Below are 18817 nucleotides of genomic sequence, written 5' to 3' on the forward strand. Positions count from 1 at the left end.
ATATATATATATATATATATAAAATATTTTCTGTATATAAACAACATATTTTTCTGAAATATATACATGGCTGTGCAGTTATATGTATATAATATATAAATAATTATATATATATATATGCATATATATATAATTATTATATATAAGTGTATGTACTTATATATATAAGTACACACATATATTATGTAAACAAAAACCTTTATTTTCAGGGTTTCTGCAGATTTTATGAGGGTAAATTTAAGGCCTTTTTAAGACCAACTAAAGAAAACGTAAGGAAAAAAAAATCGAAGGAAAAACAAAAATTAATGCCATGACCATATGAATTTAAGACTTGCTGCTCCGATTTAAGACCTATTCAAGGCTTTAATTCACGGAAAAGTGATTTAAGACTTTTTTAAGACCTGCGGAAACCCTGTATTTTAGATGCGATTAATTGTGATTAATCATTTGATAGTACTAATATATACACATATATATTTTTTCTAGCTTCTTTGATGAATGGAAATTTCAAAAGAACAGAATTTGAAATTTTTGTATAATAATAATTATAATTAAAATAATAATTTTTGTAACATCTTTTGTAACATAAATGTTTTCACCATCACTTTTGATCAGTTGACTGCATCCTTGCTAAATAAAAGCATTAATAAAAAATTTTGATTAACTTTTGATTTTAATATAGCCTGATTATATTATAACAGTCTAACTATTTTAGATTTTTGCCAATTCATTAATGAGAGGAAAAAACAACAAAAAAGTAGGAAAATGTTCTTATTAACACTCGCAGAACAAAACAAAGCTGAAAAGTTGATCCAAAACCACTGATTGACAATAATTAAAAACTCATTTACAGTTTTTCTTTGAAACTCAAAAGCTTGGCAGTGACAGCTCCTATTTTTCCAACACTATTTTTGGAGGTCGACTCTATTTTCTATCCAATAAAATCAAACACAATACACTAGAGAATACATCCAAAACATAATAACTTTCAAAGGTATTAAAACCTCAATTTAGTATCTTAAAAACAAGTCTAGAAAGACTGAATGTAATTGATGAATCTTCCTACTGGTGGTCCTGGCTTTCCAACTCCAGGAGGTCCAGGAAGTCCTGGGCGGCCTGGTTCTCCTGCGAGCCCCTCTGGACCAACTACACCAGGAACGCCCTGTGAATTAATCAGCGCTGAGAAACACTTGCTGTGCATAACAAGCACTAAAGATAATGACACCACAAAACCAGTTCATTTATAGTATCCCAGAAAAGCATTAAATGAATCCCAAGGGGATCTGTCCGTTTTACCTTTTGTCCTTTAGGGCCCACCACGCAAACAGGATTAGCTCGACCCTGTGACAGTCAAGACCAATAAAAGATCATTAGCTTGAGTTCATCTCAAACGCCGGCATTAGCACTATCGCGCTGCTTATATAACAACCCTGCAACAGGAATCAAACAAGTCACAGATGACTCGAGGCTTAGATAGATAAACAGTTTAAAAGCAAATTCCAAATATGCATTAGTCTGCTCGGCCATATTCGCCATCCCCTTAGCATGCTTTGTATACGGAATAGAAAAGATTAAGCGTAATGCGACCCGACTATCCATTTAAAAGAATCAATGAGGCTGCATTGATTTGTGGCTCTTTGTTGGCTTATGTAATCTATGCAGCATTAAGAAGATTTAACACCCAAAGAGATATCTAATGAGAAGAAAAGGCAGCAGTGAGTATATGGGTAAGAGTCTAATGCATAATGCTTTTCATGAATATATGGAGCCACTTTAAACAATATAAAAGGAAAGAGACTCTTGCATCCTTTTAAAAATAAAATATATGCACAGAGACATATTGTGCATGCTGTACAGTTGCTTTTTGAGTACTCTGCTGCAGTGAGACACTGAAATATATCAACACTTCTGAATGGGACTCATAAATATGAGCATCTTTGACTTTCACATCAAATGCTAGTCACTTACGTCTTTGCCTGGACTTCCGGCCTGACCCGGGGCTCCGACTTCTCCTTTCTCTCCTTTGTCACCCTGAGTTTGTGTATGAGAGTGACAGACAGAAAGACAGACAAATGGAAATGAGTAAGCGGCCAGCTCTAATGCACTCATTAACAGTCATATCAACACTGTGCCTACTGCTTTTACCTTCACTCCCATAGCTTCTCCCCAGTTGCCAGCCAGACCCTGAAACGTAACAGAATGAGAAATGGGTGAATCAATAGCCAGAAATAGTATCAAGATATCCCCTCTGCTTCAGTGAAGCCTGTTGAACAAAAATTCGATCGCCAACCTCTCGCTCTAAGACAAGGCTGGCACACACACTTACCGACTCTCCCTTCTCTCCTTTCTCCCCTTTAGCACCTTCTAAGCACTAAAACACACAGATACAGCATGTCATCCAAGCGACTAATTCACACTCAGTGGAGGACAAAAATATAAGACCACAGAGAAAACCTGGATCTGATCAACTAATTTAAACCTGGAAATAATGCTAAAATAATAGTAAGACATACAACTCATGCAACTAGTGTGTGTGTGTGTGTGTGTGTGTGTATATTTATACAACAGTTCTTTCTGGTCCTTGAATCTGATTGGCTGAGAGGAGTGCAATATTCTAGTGATAACAGAACTTCAACCGTTTAACTGTTTGTATCACTCCGCATCCTTACAGCGAGTGTCATGGCGAACACCCAAATGCACTATAATGTTATAAATAATACGGTTTTGCGTCAGGGAATGTAGTTTTAAGAGTTTTTAGGTGAGAATGTACTTGTTTAGACTTCAAAAATGCTGTTAGTTAATAAAGATAATGTCAATTTGACAGTTTGCTTCAGCGTTTTCGGAGATGTGAGCTTTAGGGCATCAGTGGCCGTTCATCGCACATGAACCCGCCGAGAGCAGCCTTACCTCGGGCAGATCTTCTGGAATTTGCCACTGGCTTTGATGTCTCTATAGTGGTTAAACATGAGGTATAATTCATTTTAGATAAATCTAACGAGAAGTCTTTGGTTGCATTAATCTATTATTTGTTCCAGAGCAACTCAACCTTTCTTCGTTACTAGTTTTAAAGTGGCATTTTCAAATTAGTAACGGAGGCTCGGGCTCAGCTGTTAAATTGTCAACTTGAGAATTGAATCAGTGGTGGAAGGAAGTAGTTTCCATAAAAGAGCGTCTGCTGTTTCTTATGTATTTACACACTCGTGCTGTCGAACTGTTGTATAAATGCAATATCACACATGCGATATGGCTGTATATTGGCTGTATATATACATACAATTATTATTACTCTGTATAAGATTAAATATTATATATAAATATTTCATATATAATAACAACAATAACTGTGTTTGCATTTTAATGTATATTGATATATTATTATTAATAATAAATGACAGTATAAAAATTACATCTAATTTTCAATGAATAATACAAAAACACATTTTTTTTTTTTTTAGTTAATTCATAATTTCAAATGATCAGTCTGCACCATAAAGATAATTTTCCAGGCAAAAACCATATTGACTCACTCGTCCAGGAACTCCACCACCTGTACAGTCCAAACCCTGTGAGGTAAATAAATAAATACAATAATAATAAATAATAATAATAATAATTCTCTTTTAGCAATTTAAGGAACAATACCCCATATACATGTGCATCAACATTGCTGACTAACTGTACATAAAGCAAGAGTCTTGCTTTTACAGTTGAGGTCAAAAGTTTACATACACCTTCATACATACACCAATCTGCAAAATGTTAATTATTCTACCAAAATAAGAGGGATCATACAAAATGCATGTTATTTTTTATTTAGTATTGCCCTGAAAAAGCTATTTTACATAAAAGACGTTTACAAATAGTAAATGTATTGAAGGTGAATTTATAAAAATGACCCTCATCAAAAGTTTACATACGCTTGATTCTTACTGTGTTGTTACCTGAATTACATGTTTTTTTGTTTTTGTTTTTTGTGATAGTTGTTCATGAGTCACTTGTTTGTCCTGAACAGTTAAACTGCCTGCTTTTCTTTAGAAAAATCTTTCAGGTCCCACAAATTCTTTGGTTTTTCAGCATTTTTTGTGTTTCTGAACCTTTCCTAACAATGACTGTATGATTTTTAGATCTATCTTTTCACACTGAGGACAACTGAGGGACTCATATGCAACTATTACAGAAGGTTCAAATGCTTATTGATGCCCCAGAAAGAAAAACCATGCATTAGGAGCCAGGGGTGTAAACTTTTGAACAGACTAAAGATGTGTACATGTTTTTTTTTTATTTTGCCAAAAGTTTAACTGTTCAGGACAAACAAGGAACTCATGAACAACTATCACAAAAACACACACACACATAAAGCTGTGGATCAATGTGTAAACTTTTGACCTCAGCTGTAAATGCCATGCATCCGTCCTGAAAAATCTTAATATTGTCCTCAGGGTTATTCATTAATGTTATTAATATATTAAGAGAAGATGCCAGTAATAATGAAACTGTAGAATAATCGGCCAAACTGGATCACTGGCACAGAAGCTAGCTTCTAATGAGGCATTTGTATAATATGCCAAAATAAACAGCACTGCAGTCATTTATTCCCAGCAAGCCTGGACAGAGAGAGGGATTTAGCACACGAACATACTCTTTTAGTATGATTCAGTGTTTAACATTTCTTACCCGGTCTCCTTTCTCTCCTTTGAGGCCTGACTGACCCGCATAGCCCTCCTGAATAGCCTGCAATGAAATGAAGAATTCAATGCACTCCTGTTTATAACACAGTGTCATATGAACCCCCTCTTGAAAAGACCATCTTGGATTGAGCTGCTATGCAAAAAAAGACACACAATGAGAGTGTTTACAGTGCAAAAATTTCAACTTATACATGCAAATTTCAGAGCATGTGACGTGGTAAAAGCACTGATCACTGTGCACAAATATCTGGCAGTGGACAAAAAACTCACATTTCTAAATGCATTTTGTGCATTAACACTACACAATGCATGTGGGTTTGCAAGTGCATTGATAGCTGCTTCTCATAACGTTCCTATAAAAGTTCCTTCAAAGCAGCCGCAAGTCTGGCCAACCTTTAAACATTCACTTAACAAGTATCACGAATCCTTGCCAGATTTTTCAAAGACATAAGTGCATCTCTTTCCAAGGGCGTGATAACGCAGCATTCATGCACTCTCACGCATGCAAATCCTGCTGCCTTCCTACATAGCCATTAAACATGCTGCACACATGACAAACTGAACGTGAATACCCACACTCGATTCCTCACCGAGCAGTACACAGCCTGCACACTGGAAAAAAGAGAAAACCAGGTTGTTCCTATCCATGACAATGTCTTTTTTGTGATTTTTGAAACCAGCTTTGCTTTTGTTGTTGTTACATATGTTGGCCTGCGGGTGGCAGTGCAACATAACGTTAATTGGCATGGGAGTGCGGAATCGGGGGCGCGCGCATGAGGACCACGACTGTGTGTCATTTCAACCCGCCACAGTTCTCTCACAAGAGACAAAGATCAATAGGAACAGAGGACTCCTCACGGCAAAATCCACCAACGCCAGCTGCACAGCTATAAGGGAGGGGGACACGCAAAGTCAAATACTTATAAATAGCTGTTAGTTTTTAACGGAAGAGCACAATTAAAACAAAATCTGCCACCCGTCGAGTCCTGCTCAGCCAACAGGCGGTTAACAGGCATTGATGTGGTGAGGTAAGAGAGAAGGAGAGGAAGGGGCCCGACTTTGAGAACCGCTGGCTGACGTGCTGGGCTGATTCATTCTTTCCAGAGGTGCACACAGAAGAAAGCTACATGATGAAAATCAACTCTTTGAGATTTTCACGCACCCGCTCTGTTCGCATGAATGGATGGATTTATATGCGAGCCTATATTCTGCTGTTAGAGACGATATGGTTTTATGGAGAGTTTGTGTCTGACCAGTTGTCCATTCAGTGCTGTAGAGGAATATTCTGGGTTTAGTACAATTTAAGCTCAAACAACAGCATTATATTGCAACATTCAGCAATGTAATATAAAAGCAAAAATCTAGGTTACAGTGAGGCAAAACAGTAAGATTGTTTGTTTTATGTACCAAGCCTGCATTTATTTGATGCAAAGTACATCAAAAACAGTAAAATTCTGAAAGATTTCTATTTTTATATATTTTTTAAAATGTAATCTATTCCTGTGATCAAAGCTACATTTTCAGCATCATTGCTTCAGTCACATCATACTTCAGAAATCATTCTAGTATGCTGATTTGCTATTCAAGAAACATTTTTTTATTATAATTATCAATATTAAAAACAGTTGAGTACATTTTTCAGTACTCCAAAGATAAGCATTTATCTGAAATAAAAAGCCTTGAAAGACATGTATAATGTTACAAAAGATTTCTATTTCAGATAAATACTGTTCTTCTAACTTTCTATTAATCAAAGAAACCTGAAAAAATTACTCTGTTTTCAGCATAAAAATAATAATAATATAACATGTTTTTGAGCAGCAAATCTGAGTATTGGAATGATTTCTGAAGGATCATGTGACTGGAGTAATGATACTTAAAATTCAGCTTTGAAATCACAGGAATAAATTACATTTTAAACATATATTCAAATAGAAAACAGTTAAATAGTAAAAATATTTAAAAAATAGTAAAAATATTTCAAAATGTTACTGTTTTTGCTGTACTCAACTCTTTGAAATAAGATAAATGCAGGTTTGGTGAGCAGAAGAGACTTATAAAACATTAAAAATCCTACTGTTCAAAAACTTTTGACTGGTAGTGTACTATATGGTGAATGGGGCTGATCCATAAACATTAAAATACTCACTGTTTTAATAGTATAGCCACAAGAAATAAAGAATATGCATGTTAATATTAATTTTGTGTGAGAAAAAAATCACTACGTTTTCAGTGCAGTTATATCCAATTTTACAACTTATTTGTGATGACAATATAGACCTGTAACACCTAAAATAACTTTAGTTTTACCAGAAGAATTAATTGAAAAGCTTTTCTAACATTATAAGTCTCACAGTTGTGCTTAAATCCTTCAGACGTGTCCCTGTTTACTTCCACTGTACCTCAGTGTAACCTCGTATTGTGATTTTTTGTTTCAAGAAAACAGAGGAAGATCAACTTTTGAATGATTCAGCAAATGTGAGGTTGTTCTCATGACAAAAACGACAACTGTGGACTTAGATGCATAAGGCTGCAAATCCAAAAATAGTGTTACTCATAAAGTATTTGGCAATATTTTGAATATCTGTGTTTATAATTTCAACTTTCCTTTTAATTTAAGTTTTACTAATTATCTTATGTGCTTGTAATTTTTTTTTAGCATTCTTTCTCTTAATAATTTAAGGTTTATTTATGTGATTTCATCTAATGTTTCTATTTTATTAAATGATTTTTGGTCGTACAGTTTAAATTAACAATAACAACACTGCTCTACAACAATTTGAGACAAGGCCGTTGACCCATTGTTTAGCTCTGTGAATCAAATTAAAACCAAAAAAAGTCCCACTCGCACCCCACTCAAAAACTGGCATGTTCTGCCTTTGCATTTTGTTTGAAAGAAGGTAATACCTTTTTTCATTGAGTCATAACAAGCTGAGTGTTGAGTGGGTGCAGAGAGGGGAAAAGGTGACAAACAACAAGAATTTTATGTACGAAACATGGGCGTTATTCTCCTATTGGGCCAGAAAATCACATTTACCGAACAAAAGCAAATCTCTCTAATTCCAGGTGGTGTAATATTACACAATATGCTCTGTTATCTAGTAAATTATCTCATAAGTTTGTCAGGGGTCAGTGTCAATGTTCTTCCCACTGCAACTCAGCACGCAGCAATTTACTTACCAATTAAAGTGAATTTCTATAGCCACTGGGTGAAATCTGCTAGGGCCACAATTCTTTTTTGTCAAGAATGAAGCCTTATAATTGGGACTGACTGTTGCTGTTCATGGCAAATAGAAATGAGTGATTTTCTGTTGACTTAATTCAAATAACTTACTTTTTCTGCCAGTTCCTTGGATCCGAGAATTGCCTGTAGAACATAAAATCAAAGAAACAGACAATGTTACAAATGTTAATGTTACAAACTTTAAGGACGCAATGAATAAAATGTAGCCCTTATGTTGATTAGGTATGTTTTGAAGCATAGCAGCTGGTCCTGACCTGATTTAAGGTGGTCCTTAGTTCGTCATGAGCTGGTTTAGGCTGGTGCTGAGTTGGTTTTAAAGGAGAAGTTCACTTCTAGAACAAAAATGTACAGATAATGTACTCACCCCCTTGTCATCCAAGATGTTCATGTCTTTCTTTCTTCAGTCTTCATATAATGAACTTCTATGGTGCCTGCGAATTTGAACTTCCACAATGCAGTTTAAATGAGGCCTCAAAGGGCTCTAAAACATCACAGCTGAGGAAGAAGGTCTTATCTAGTGAAACAATCGGTTATTTTCTAAAAAAAAAAAAAAAAAATGGCAATTTATTTAAGAAAGTAAGGGTAGGTCGAAAAACTCCCATCTCATTTTCTCCTCTAACTCCAAAATCATCCTACATCGCTGTTTTAACGTTTTTGTAAAGAGCGTTTGATCTTTTTTGCACGTTCACTTTGTAAACATTGGGTCGGTACTTCTGCAGCGATGTAGGGCAATTTTGAAGTTGGAGGAGAAAATGAGATGGGAGTTTTTCGACATACCCTAACTGTCATGAACCGGAATACGCGGAGTTAAATTTTATGCATTTAAACTGCATTTTGGAAGTTCAAATTCACAGGCACCATAGACGTCCACTATACTGGAGAGAAATTCTGAAATGCTTTCCTCAAAAAAACATAATTTTTTTTCGACTGATGAAAGAAAGACATGAACATCTTGAATGAAAAGGGGGTGAGTACATTATCTGTAAAATTCTGTTCTGGAAGTGAACTACTCCTTTAAGCTGGCTATGAGTTGGTCTTGAGCAGAAGCTAGTTGCTTAGGACCAGCTTAAAAAGCTGCTTACAACCAGTTCAGAACCAACTTAAACCAGCTGCCATGCTTCAAAATATACCTAACCAGCATATGCTGTTTTTTTTCCAGGAAAAGCTGAAGCTTCCTAAATTGGGTCTAGCAATGCCTGTGTACATAATATTCCATCTCTCATTCTCCATTCTTACCTAACTAAGTTCTGCTGATTTGGTGTTGGCATGTTCAAGTGTTTGCTTTATCTAAATTTGTTTGTATTGTCATTTTACTGTTACGCTGAGTTTCATCAGTATGAACAACAGTGAATATGAAGCTCTTTTGAAAGAGAGCAAATGGGGAGGAGAGCTGGCAAGAACGGAGAGGGGGAAGTGCAGTGAGGAGGGACAAGATTTTGAAAGAGAACATCAGGGACAGGCAGAAAAACAAAAGATGTGTTTGTGGAGCAGATGTGTAAGTAAATCCTCGAGTCACGGCCAAGCAGAAAAAGCAAACACAGCATCGGGAAGGCTAATCAGACTGGATAGGCATGAAAAACCAAGGAGAAATCAGTTACCTAATCTCCGGTCATACCCTGAGATCCAGGTTAGAAATTGCTGAGAGCACATGCAAACACAAAAAACAGGGATCCGCAGAGAACACAAAATGGACATGTTGTCTGTATAGCTACAGGCCTGCACGGGATGGAAGAGAATTATGATGACCTGTTCCAAAAACCCTGGTGGAATGAGCGCATGAATAATGCAGGAAACTTTGTTTAGCTGCAACCATGCAGCTCTCAGCTCATGAATTTCTCCCTGCTGGTGAGCTCAACAGAAAAAAAGATGTGATGGCAGAAGAATGCTGTGCTTTTAAGGGACTTTAATGTGGGGTGGATTGAGGATATGTGTAGGAAGAAGGGGTTAATTCAGAAGTAGGCTAATGCTAGCAGCGTCCAACACGGCCTGGAACTCATTACAGTTTTGTAAAACACAGACTGCTATACAAGACAGTAACTTGGGTCAGGGGAAAACATGGAAGCATGTGTGATTTTCTTTCTTTTTTGCTTTGGCCTGTCTGCACATGTGTGCCTCCAACATATAAATAAAGGAAAGGGCTGGAAGTATGATGTGCTGAACTCACAGCTGAGCTCACAGATGTGTTGGTGTCTGGTAAAGACTGTATATGGGACAGTTCAACAAAGTAACAAACACATGCACAAAATTACCATAATTTGTGCATGATCTCATGTACACATTGGCAAAACACTGCAGTTTCTTTAAAGGACACCTATTATGCCCCTTTTCACCAGTGTTAATTTAGCTGACAAATCATTTTCGTCATAATTTTTGTCAGCAACATTTTTCACTGTTGAAAACGAGATGATAAAAACTATGAAGAAAAATCTATTGACATTTTCGTCAACGAATAAAAATGAGATTTCAATTTGGCCCGGTTTCCTGAACGCACACACCAAAGCAGCGCCTCTCACACGGCACATGAGTACTGTTTTGTGTCTCATGAACGGTGAAATACACACAAAATGATGTCGAATTCCGTCTTACGTGAACGTAAACAGTTTGGAGAATATTGAACGTGTATCAGTACATTGCATCCGTGCATTCGGTTTTAATGGAACAGCAGCCTTATTTAGTTGCTACCGTCTGTGGCATTGATGTTCATCAAGCAGCAAAAGAAAGATATACAGATTAGTCTAAATTTATTTCTATAAGTATTTATGTATTTAAAAATGAGAATGTGGTAAACAAGTTGTTATAAAGAATGCATAATTAGCCTATATAACTATTAGTATTTCACTGAAAAGAAGACCATGTTCTTGTTTCTGTCTGAGATGCGGTTTCATTTAATTTTAATATAAAGGCATGTTGCGTGTCACAGCAGTTAAATATGTGTCTATCATGATAAAACCTTAATATCAAACCTATACAATGAGTTTGGTCATTTTAGAGAAATGCTTAATAAATGCATTACATTGTAACTAAATCCATTAGATTTTAGCTGACTAAATCTACTGTAGACTAAAATCTTATGATATTTAGTTGACTAAAACTAAAAATATTTCAGATGACTAAAATGTGACTAAAACTAAACAACATGTTAGTCAGAAGACCATGACTAAGACTAAATCAAAATTTGCTGTCAAAATTAACACTGCTTTTTACAAGATGCAATATAAGTTTCATTTCAAAATATCCCACAAATCATGTATTATATCATTTTGAAAATGCCTATTTTAAATAGAATGTAGAAACATACAGTCTTTGTCCATATCTCTTTAAATGCAAATGAGCAGCTGCTCCACACCCTCTGTTCCAGAATAGGGCTGTGCTTTTACAGCTCTTACCTCAGATATAGACAAAAAACATCTGTTTGGTTTTGATTATTATGTCTATCACGCTGAAATCATGCATTTTAAACCATATTAGTTTGAACTTCTGATATACGGCTATACATCCAAAGCACACGCACAGAAAGCGGCTGTGAATACTAAACTAAGTTCTCTTTCATGTCTTATTGTGCTTAAAGGGTCAAATACACACAGGTTTGTGTTAAAAACACACAGGAGTTACAAAAACAATCGGTTATGTCTGTGAAGGTAAACAGTTAGGAGAGAAAGCACATGTTATATTAGATTTGTGTGGCAGCAGCATAAAATACAGTAAATAAAAACAAATAAATCAGATTAAGGAGCAGTAATATTATATTAAGATCCCATTACTACGTCACAGGGTGAGCGAAATCTGACATGCTCTTTTTTTCACATGCTTGCAGAGAAAGGCTTACCAAAACAAAGTTATTGGGTTGTCCTTTCTCACTTTTTTTGGTTGGTAGATGCACCGTTGACCCGATTATAGCATTTAGACATTGAAAACACTGAATCAGGTTTTCATTATATGTCTCCTTTAAAAATGATTCTTGCAATTGCTCAATTTGGCTGGCATGGTCAAACATTAATTTGTTAGCGCTGCTAACATTTTATCAGAGGGATAGAATGAGTAAACACTGAGACAGGAAGTGGCATGAAAGCACACAAAGTTGTACATCTAATGTGTACCAAAGGAGCTAATTCCTCTGTCAGTATGGCAGCAAAGATTAAGAGAGCATTTACACCATTTTATATCATTTCCACCTCAGATCTCCTACTGTTCTCGTTAGAGAATAGAGAGTGATTCATGTTGAGACGTTTATCCACACAAAGCGTGAGACACTGAAACACTTCATGTTGGTGTACGTGTGATTATGTGTAGATGTAACAAACTGCTTTGAGTGCGTTTGGCTCTAATACAGGGCCCTCTGGATGTAATTATGTCGCATGTGTGAGTGCATATGAAACAATACACGTGGCAAGTGGAGAAGATATGTGACCAGTTGGAGACCAGCTGAAGTACCTTCACCAACTAGCTTTTTATTAGCCCTGCTAATGATCATGACTCACCGCTGCCAGGAGAAACAACAAGAGCAGCCCACACCAACATCACAAATCCTCTTTTCCACAGAGGACGAGTTACTCCCCCCATATACACAGCTTGTGTTAGCAATGAGAAATTGCTGATGAATTGTGTTTGCAGGGGAAAATAGCATCCAAATACCTGGTTTAAGTGAAAGTCATCGTTATCTGGAAAAGGCTTAAGGTTATTCTTGGGGAAGGTTGAGACAGAAATGCAGAAAGATGTGATTTTTCAGCAGTCAAATTGTGTTTACTCATAGCTGCTGATATAAACTTCAGCTTGGCTTCTTGCAACTTTGATAGAGTTTTGTTTATAGTATATGGCTGGCTAGCAGTAAGATTGTTTTGAAGGGATAGTTCACCCGAAAATGAAAACTCTGTCATTTACTTGCCCTGTGTTACTTCAAACCTGTTGGAAAAAGTGTTCTTTTTCTGTAAAACATAGGAAGTATTTAGACAAATGCCTGATTTTCTCCTTTTCCATGAAATCACGGATGATAAAGACAGTTCACTTTCAAGTTTAAAAAAAAATATTTTTAAAATATATCTTTGAATTATATAAAATAATAATAATATAACAAATAAACAGATTTAAGACATTATAAACAAAAACAATAATTGTATGACTTTTAAAATAAGTAAAATGATTTTTTATATATAAGACTGACCTGCAAAAATATTTTTAAAATATATCTTTGTGAAAGAAATGATGAACATAATATAATATAACATAATATAATCAGACTTAAATATTGCAAATTAATACATTAAAATATATATATATATATATATATATATATATATATAAGATTGACCCACAAAAAAGTATTTTTTAAATATTTAAATACATTTTAAATATTTCTTAAATATATAGAAATAATGAATTATAAATATAATATAATACAATAATATAATTTAATAAACAAATGTAAGTGAAATATTAAGACATTATATAACGTAAACAATACATGTATTTTTATTGTGCATTTTTGTTAACAATGCCATAAATAAAATTATACATTTTAATATATATATATATATATATATATATATATATATATATATATATATATATATATATATATATAAGACTGACCCACGAAAAGTATTTTTTTAAATATATCTTTGTGAAAGAAAAGATGAATATAATATAATATAATATAATATAATATAATACTGGTTTAAATATTTAAAAATACAATTTTTATTGTGATAATTTTTTTTCTGTGCATTTTTTCTGTTTCTCTTGTTTACAATGCCTTAAATATAATATAATGTAATATAATATAATATAATATAATACAATACTGGTTTAAATATTTAAAAATACTTTATTTAACATTAACAATAACTGTATGAATTTTTATTGTGATAATTTTTTTCAGTGCATTTTTTGTTTACAATAAAATTATACATTAATATATATATAACATTGACCCACCAAAAAGTATTTTTAAAATATATCTTTGTGAAAGAAATTATGAATATAATATAATATAATATAATATAATATAATGTAATATAATGTAATATAATATAATATAATATAATATAATATAATATAATACACAGTTTTAAATATTTTAACATATTAAGACATTAATACAATAATTGTATACATTTTATTTGTAATAAAAATTTCCTATGCATTTTTTATTAACAAAGCCGTAAATAAAATGACACCTTTTAATATATACAAGACTAACCCATAAAAAAGTATTTTTTAAAATGATTATTTATTGTGATAAAAATCCCTGCACATTTTTTGTTTACAAAGCCGTAAATAAAATGACACATTTTAATGTATGTAAGACTGACCCACAATAAATAAATAAATAAATGAGGTGGGAACACAGTTTATAAAATGTAGATGAGGTCCAACTATTCAAAAGACATTCAGAGAAAGCAAGAAGGAGGACAACATGTAGATGCAGGAACAAATATGCATAGAAAAGAAGCGAAACAGCCAGCATGAAAAATAAAAGAGCTGCGGAAGCAGAGAACGTTTGATTTCAGCATTTCTACGGCCCACTGGGCATTGTTCAGAAAAATTTACATTCATTTCCAGTTTCTGCAAAAGAGCTCATTCAACTGCCTGCTAGCGGGACGCTTAATGGCCACTAACTGTGTCATTTTATGTTGAATATATCAGGATGAGAAATATTTATCTGCCTACATCACATCTTCAGCTCATCTTGTCATCTATTTATGTGCTGTAATACTGCTGTGACGCACCATTTAAGTGTTTTAACAAGGGAAAAATATGGAAAACTCAACTGGGTGCTGCACATTAATATCTCATTAGTATATTCACCTAAAGAGTTTGGCAAACCTATTTTAGGAAGATTACCTCTCTGGGCTTTCGGAGACATGCACACCATTTTTAATTGTTGGTTAATGTGCACAAATGCATTTGATGGATGTCTTTGGTTATTGCATAAAAAAATAGCTGTTGAATAAAAAATACAGGCCATCTTGAGGCCTCTTCAATATGTTCCATTCCATTGAGTTCTTGCTGCTTTTGAACGCAAGGATGCATCCTCTGTCTACGCCCCCTTAATAGCTCCCACTGAGAGTAAGTACGTGTGTGTCTTCAAACACTTCAAACCATCTCAAGATCAGAATCCCACATTCAATAACTAACAACCCCTCTCTTAATTTCTGTAAGATCTTTTCATTAGAGGCCCTTTCAGAGACACTTTTAGTGGCTCATTTTCAAGTGTAGTATCAAGGGTTGTTTTTGCAAATGAATGAGTTCACACACTGTATTTTATCACCAACATTTCTACAAATGAATTGCAAAAGATTGAGAATTTCTAATAGTCTGATTAATTTACCTGAGTGAAGGGATTGGGAACAAACTCCACCTGGTTCTCTGCGGCTCGTCGACTCTTGGGAGCATCCGGTGGGCACTACGGAAGCACAGAGAACACAGGTCAAACCGATTTGAACTAAAATTAAACTATTAAAAAACATGTTCAGTGCTTTGATTCATTTCATTTCTACAGTTTTCTACTTATTTCTGCTTTTATTTACTATCAGTTCAGTTTTCATTTAGGCATTTTAGTATTTCAACTTAAGCATTTCAGTTAGTTGCCAACGCAACATTTCTATTTTAAGTATTTAATCTAATATTTAGATTTCAGCTTTATTTTAATTACTAAACCTGTCAAACTGATCTGAACTAAAATTAAACAATTTTAAAATTAAAAATTTTCAATACTTTGATTAATTTTATTTCTACTGTTTTTCACTTATTTCTGCTTTTACTTACTATCATTTCAGTTTTAGTAAATTTAGTATTTCATCTTAAACACAGTTACCAACGCAACATTTCTATTTTTTTACGTTAAAGTATTTAATCTAATATTTATATTTATATTTAAGCTTTATTTTAATTACTAAAACTGACTGTCAAACTGATCTGTACTAAAATTAAACTAAACTAAAAATCATTTTCAGTACTTTGATTCATTTTATTTCTACTGTTTTTACTTATTTCTGCTTTTATTTACAATCATTTCAGGTTTAGTTTGTCATTTTAGTATTTCAACCTGAACATGTTTTAGTCAGTTGCCAACACAACATTTCTGTTTTTATTTACATACTTATTTACATATTTATATTTTAGCTTTATTTTAATTGCTAAATCTGACTGTCTAATCGATTCTGAACTGAAATGAAACCATTACAAAAACATTTTCAGTACTGTAATTCATTTTAGTTCGACTGTTTTTTACTAATTTCTGCTTTTATTTACTATCATTTCAGTTTTATTTTTAGTCATTTTAGTATTTTAACTTCAACACATAAATCAACCTAAACACTAAAAATCATTTTCGGTACCTTGATTTGTTTTATTTTTACGGTTTTCTACTTGTTTCTGCTTTTGTTTAATATCATTTCAGTTTTAATTTTAGTAATTTTAGTATTTTAACATAAATTTTAGTTAGTTGTCAACACAACATTTTTATATTTTGTTTACATTAAAGTATTTAACCTAATTAATAAATTTATATTCATATTTATATTTACATTTAAATTTCAGCTTTAATTTATTTCCTAAAACCGACTGTCAAATTGTTTTGAACTAAAATTCAATTATTACAAAAACATTTTCAGTACTGTCATTCATTTTATTTTTACTGTTTTCTACTAATTTCTGCTTTTATTTACTATCATTTCAGTTTTATTTTTAGTCATTTTAGTATTTTAACTTAAACACATTTCAGTTCGTATGCCAATGCAACATTTCTGTTTTTTGTTAATGTTAAAGTATTTATTCTAATATTTTTAGTCATATTTCAGCTTTATTTTAATTACTGAAACTGACTGTCAAACCAATTTGAACTAAAATTAAACTAATAAAAATCATTTTCAGTACTTTGATTCATTTTATTTCTACTGTGTTCTACTTGTTTCTGTTTTTGTTTAATATCATTTCAGTTTCAGTTTTAGTAATTTTAGTATTTCAACTTAAATTTAGTTAGTTGTTAATGCAACATTTCTGTTTTTATCTACGTTAGTGTTCAATATAATATTTATATTTATATTCATATTTATATTTAAAATTTAATGTATTTACTAAAACTGACTGCCAAACTGATTTAAACTAAAATGAAATTATTAAAAACATTTTCAGTTTTCTTTAATTAATTTTATTTCTTCTGTATTTTACTTCTGATTTTGATTTTATTTACTATCATTTCAGTTTTAGTTTTAGCAATTTTAGTATTTCAACTTAAACACATTTTATTTAGTTGCCAACGCAACATTTCATTTATTTGTTTATGTCGAAGTATTCTAATATTTACATTTCAGCTTTATTTTAATTACTGTAACTAATTGTCAAACTGATTTTAACTAAAAATAAACTATTAAAAAACATTTTCACTACTTATATTAAAATATATTATATTATATTTCAGCTTTATTTTAACTGTCAAACCAATTTGCACTAAAATGAAAAATCCTTTGCTTAATTTGCACATATTTAGTACTTTAATTTTATTTCTACTGTTTTCTACTTATTTCTGCTTTTATTTACTATCATTTCAGTTTTAGTTATTCTAGTATTTCAATTTAAACACATTTAAGTTAGTTGCCAATGCAATATTTCTATTTTTTTTTTTTTTACTAAAACCAACTGTCAAACCGATATGAACTAAAATTAAACTATTAAAAAACATTTTCAGTAACTGAAATAAACTGAAGTATAATATAAATATAAAAGATGACATTTTTAAATAATAAAAAAACTTAATATAACCAAATATAACAATCAATCAATCAATAAAATTACTGAAACTATAAAATATAAAAATAAAAGAATAAATACCAGAACAGTATATAAATAATACTAAAAGAGGATTTGAGGAATGCTAACACTGAATTTGATTTTAATTACAAAAAAAAACCCTTCATACGCACACTTCCTGGTATTGATATAAATGTGGTCTTTCAAGACATCTATGATGCAAGACATCTTTTCCTCTGCATCTCAAGACATAATCGCTGACTCCTCTGCTTTTAAAAAGCGATGTCAGAGCACATGCATTCAAGGGGGAAATAGTTGCCCTTGTTTCCATTTTAAACACTGCTCGCAGGGAGCTTTGAGCATTCGCCCCAAAACAACAGAACACAAAGAACTTTGTTGGCTTACATTCAATCACACAGAGACACAATTGCAACCATGCTGATGTTTTAGTCACGTGGTTTTAATGTTAATCATACCTTACCCCACAAATAGGCAACTAGCATGTAAAGGGAATAATCATCTTTTCAGACTAAAAATGGTCCATCTGGCACGTAACTAATTCTGTCTAATAGTTCTTGGCTGTGAAATATCCTCTGATCCAAAATTGCGTCAGATTTTGAAATGCCAGCTCAGAGTTGGCTGTACCTATTCCCACATGTGCTTTCTTTGTCAAATAAGTTTCGCAGGTGACATTTCCTGATCTCTACCTTCTTTACTATTCCAGGCTGTGGGTGGCTGTATGCTTTTCACACAGGCTGAAGTTATCTGCAAGTGACGCATTCCTGTGAGCCTTTTCGATTCAGCAAGCCTTGCCAAAGCTCTGATCAATTCAGAGAGGAGAAACGCACCAAATTCCAAATCCTCAAATAAAGCAGCACTCCCACATCGATGACTCAAGCGCTGTTCTTCCACCACAGCCGTCCCGATGGAAGCCGGAGCTTGATCCACCAAGTACAACTACAACAATGATTTCTTGACGGAAAGAACGCATCCGTTCCCTCAGCAAAACATGAGCTTTGCCTCCACTCTGTGATCACTAAAAATATGTGCGAATGTTTTATCAGCTTGGGTGAAATATTACTTGACAATACTGGGTAAAACACCCACCCCTTAACAAATTCTTCTACCTGCACTTGGA

At 33.2% G+C, this 18817-nt stretch overlaps 1 protein-coding gene across 3 annotated transcripts in view; it reads right to left on the reverse strand.

Annotated features, from left to right (window-relative positions):
- Positions 1-18817, reverse strand: part of col16a1 (collagen, type XVI, alpha 1) — a 92167-nt gene that overhangs the window by 45167 nt on the left and 28183 nt on the right. For 2 of the 3 annotated variants that reach the window (XM_051136950.1, XM_051136948.1), the window contains exons 8-17: positions 15260-15334; positions 8023-8055; positions 5265-5300; positions 4675-4731; positions 3528-3563; positions 2327-2371; positions 2146-2184; positions 1969-2031; positions 1297-1341; positions 1067-1162 (exon numbers count right to left, since the gene is read on the reverse strand). In XM_051136950.1, coding sequence (XP_050992907.1) covers positions 1067-1162; positions 1297-1341; positions 1969-2031; positions 2146-2184; positions 2327-2371; positions 3528-3563; positions 4675-4731; positions 5265-5300; positions 8023-8055; positions 15260-15334 — 525 coding nt within the window. The remainder of the gene's footprint in view (positions 1-1066; positions 1163-1296; positions 1342-1968; positions 2032-2145; positions 2185-2326; positions 2372-3527; positions 3564-4674; positions 4732-5264; positions 5301-8022; positions 8056-15259; positions 15335-18817) is intronic. The other variant, XM_051136949.1, reaches the window with a different exon arrangement.

The sequence above is a fragment of the Labeo rohita genome, chromosome 19, assembly GCF_022985175.1.
Source record: "Labeo rohita strain BAU-BD-2019 chromosome 19, IGBB_LRoh.1.0, whole genome shotgun sequence".
Lineage (NCBI taxonomy): Eukaryota > Metazoa > Chordata > Actinopteri > Cypriniformes > Cyprinidae > Labeo > Labeo rohita.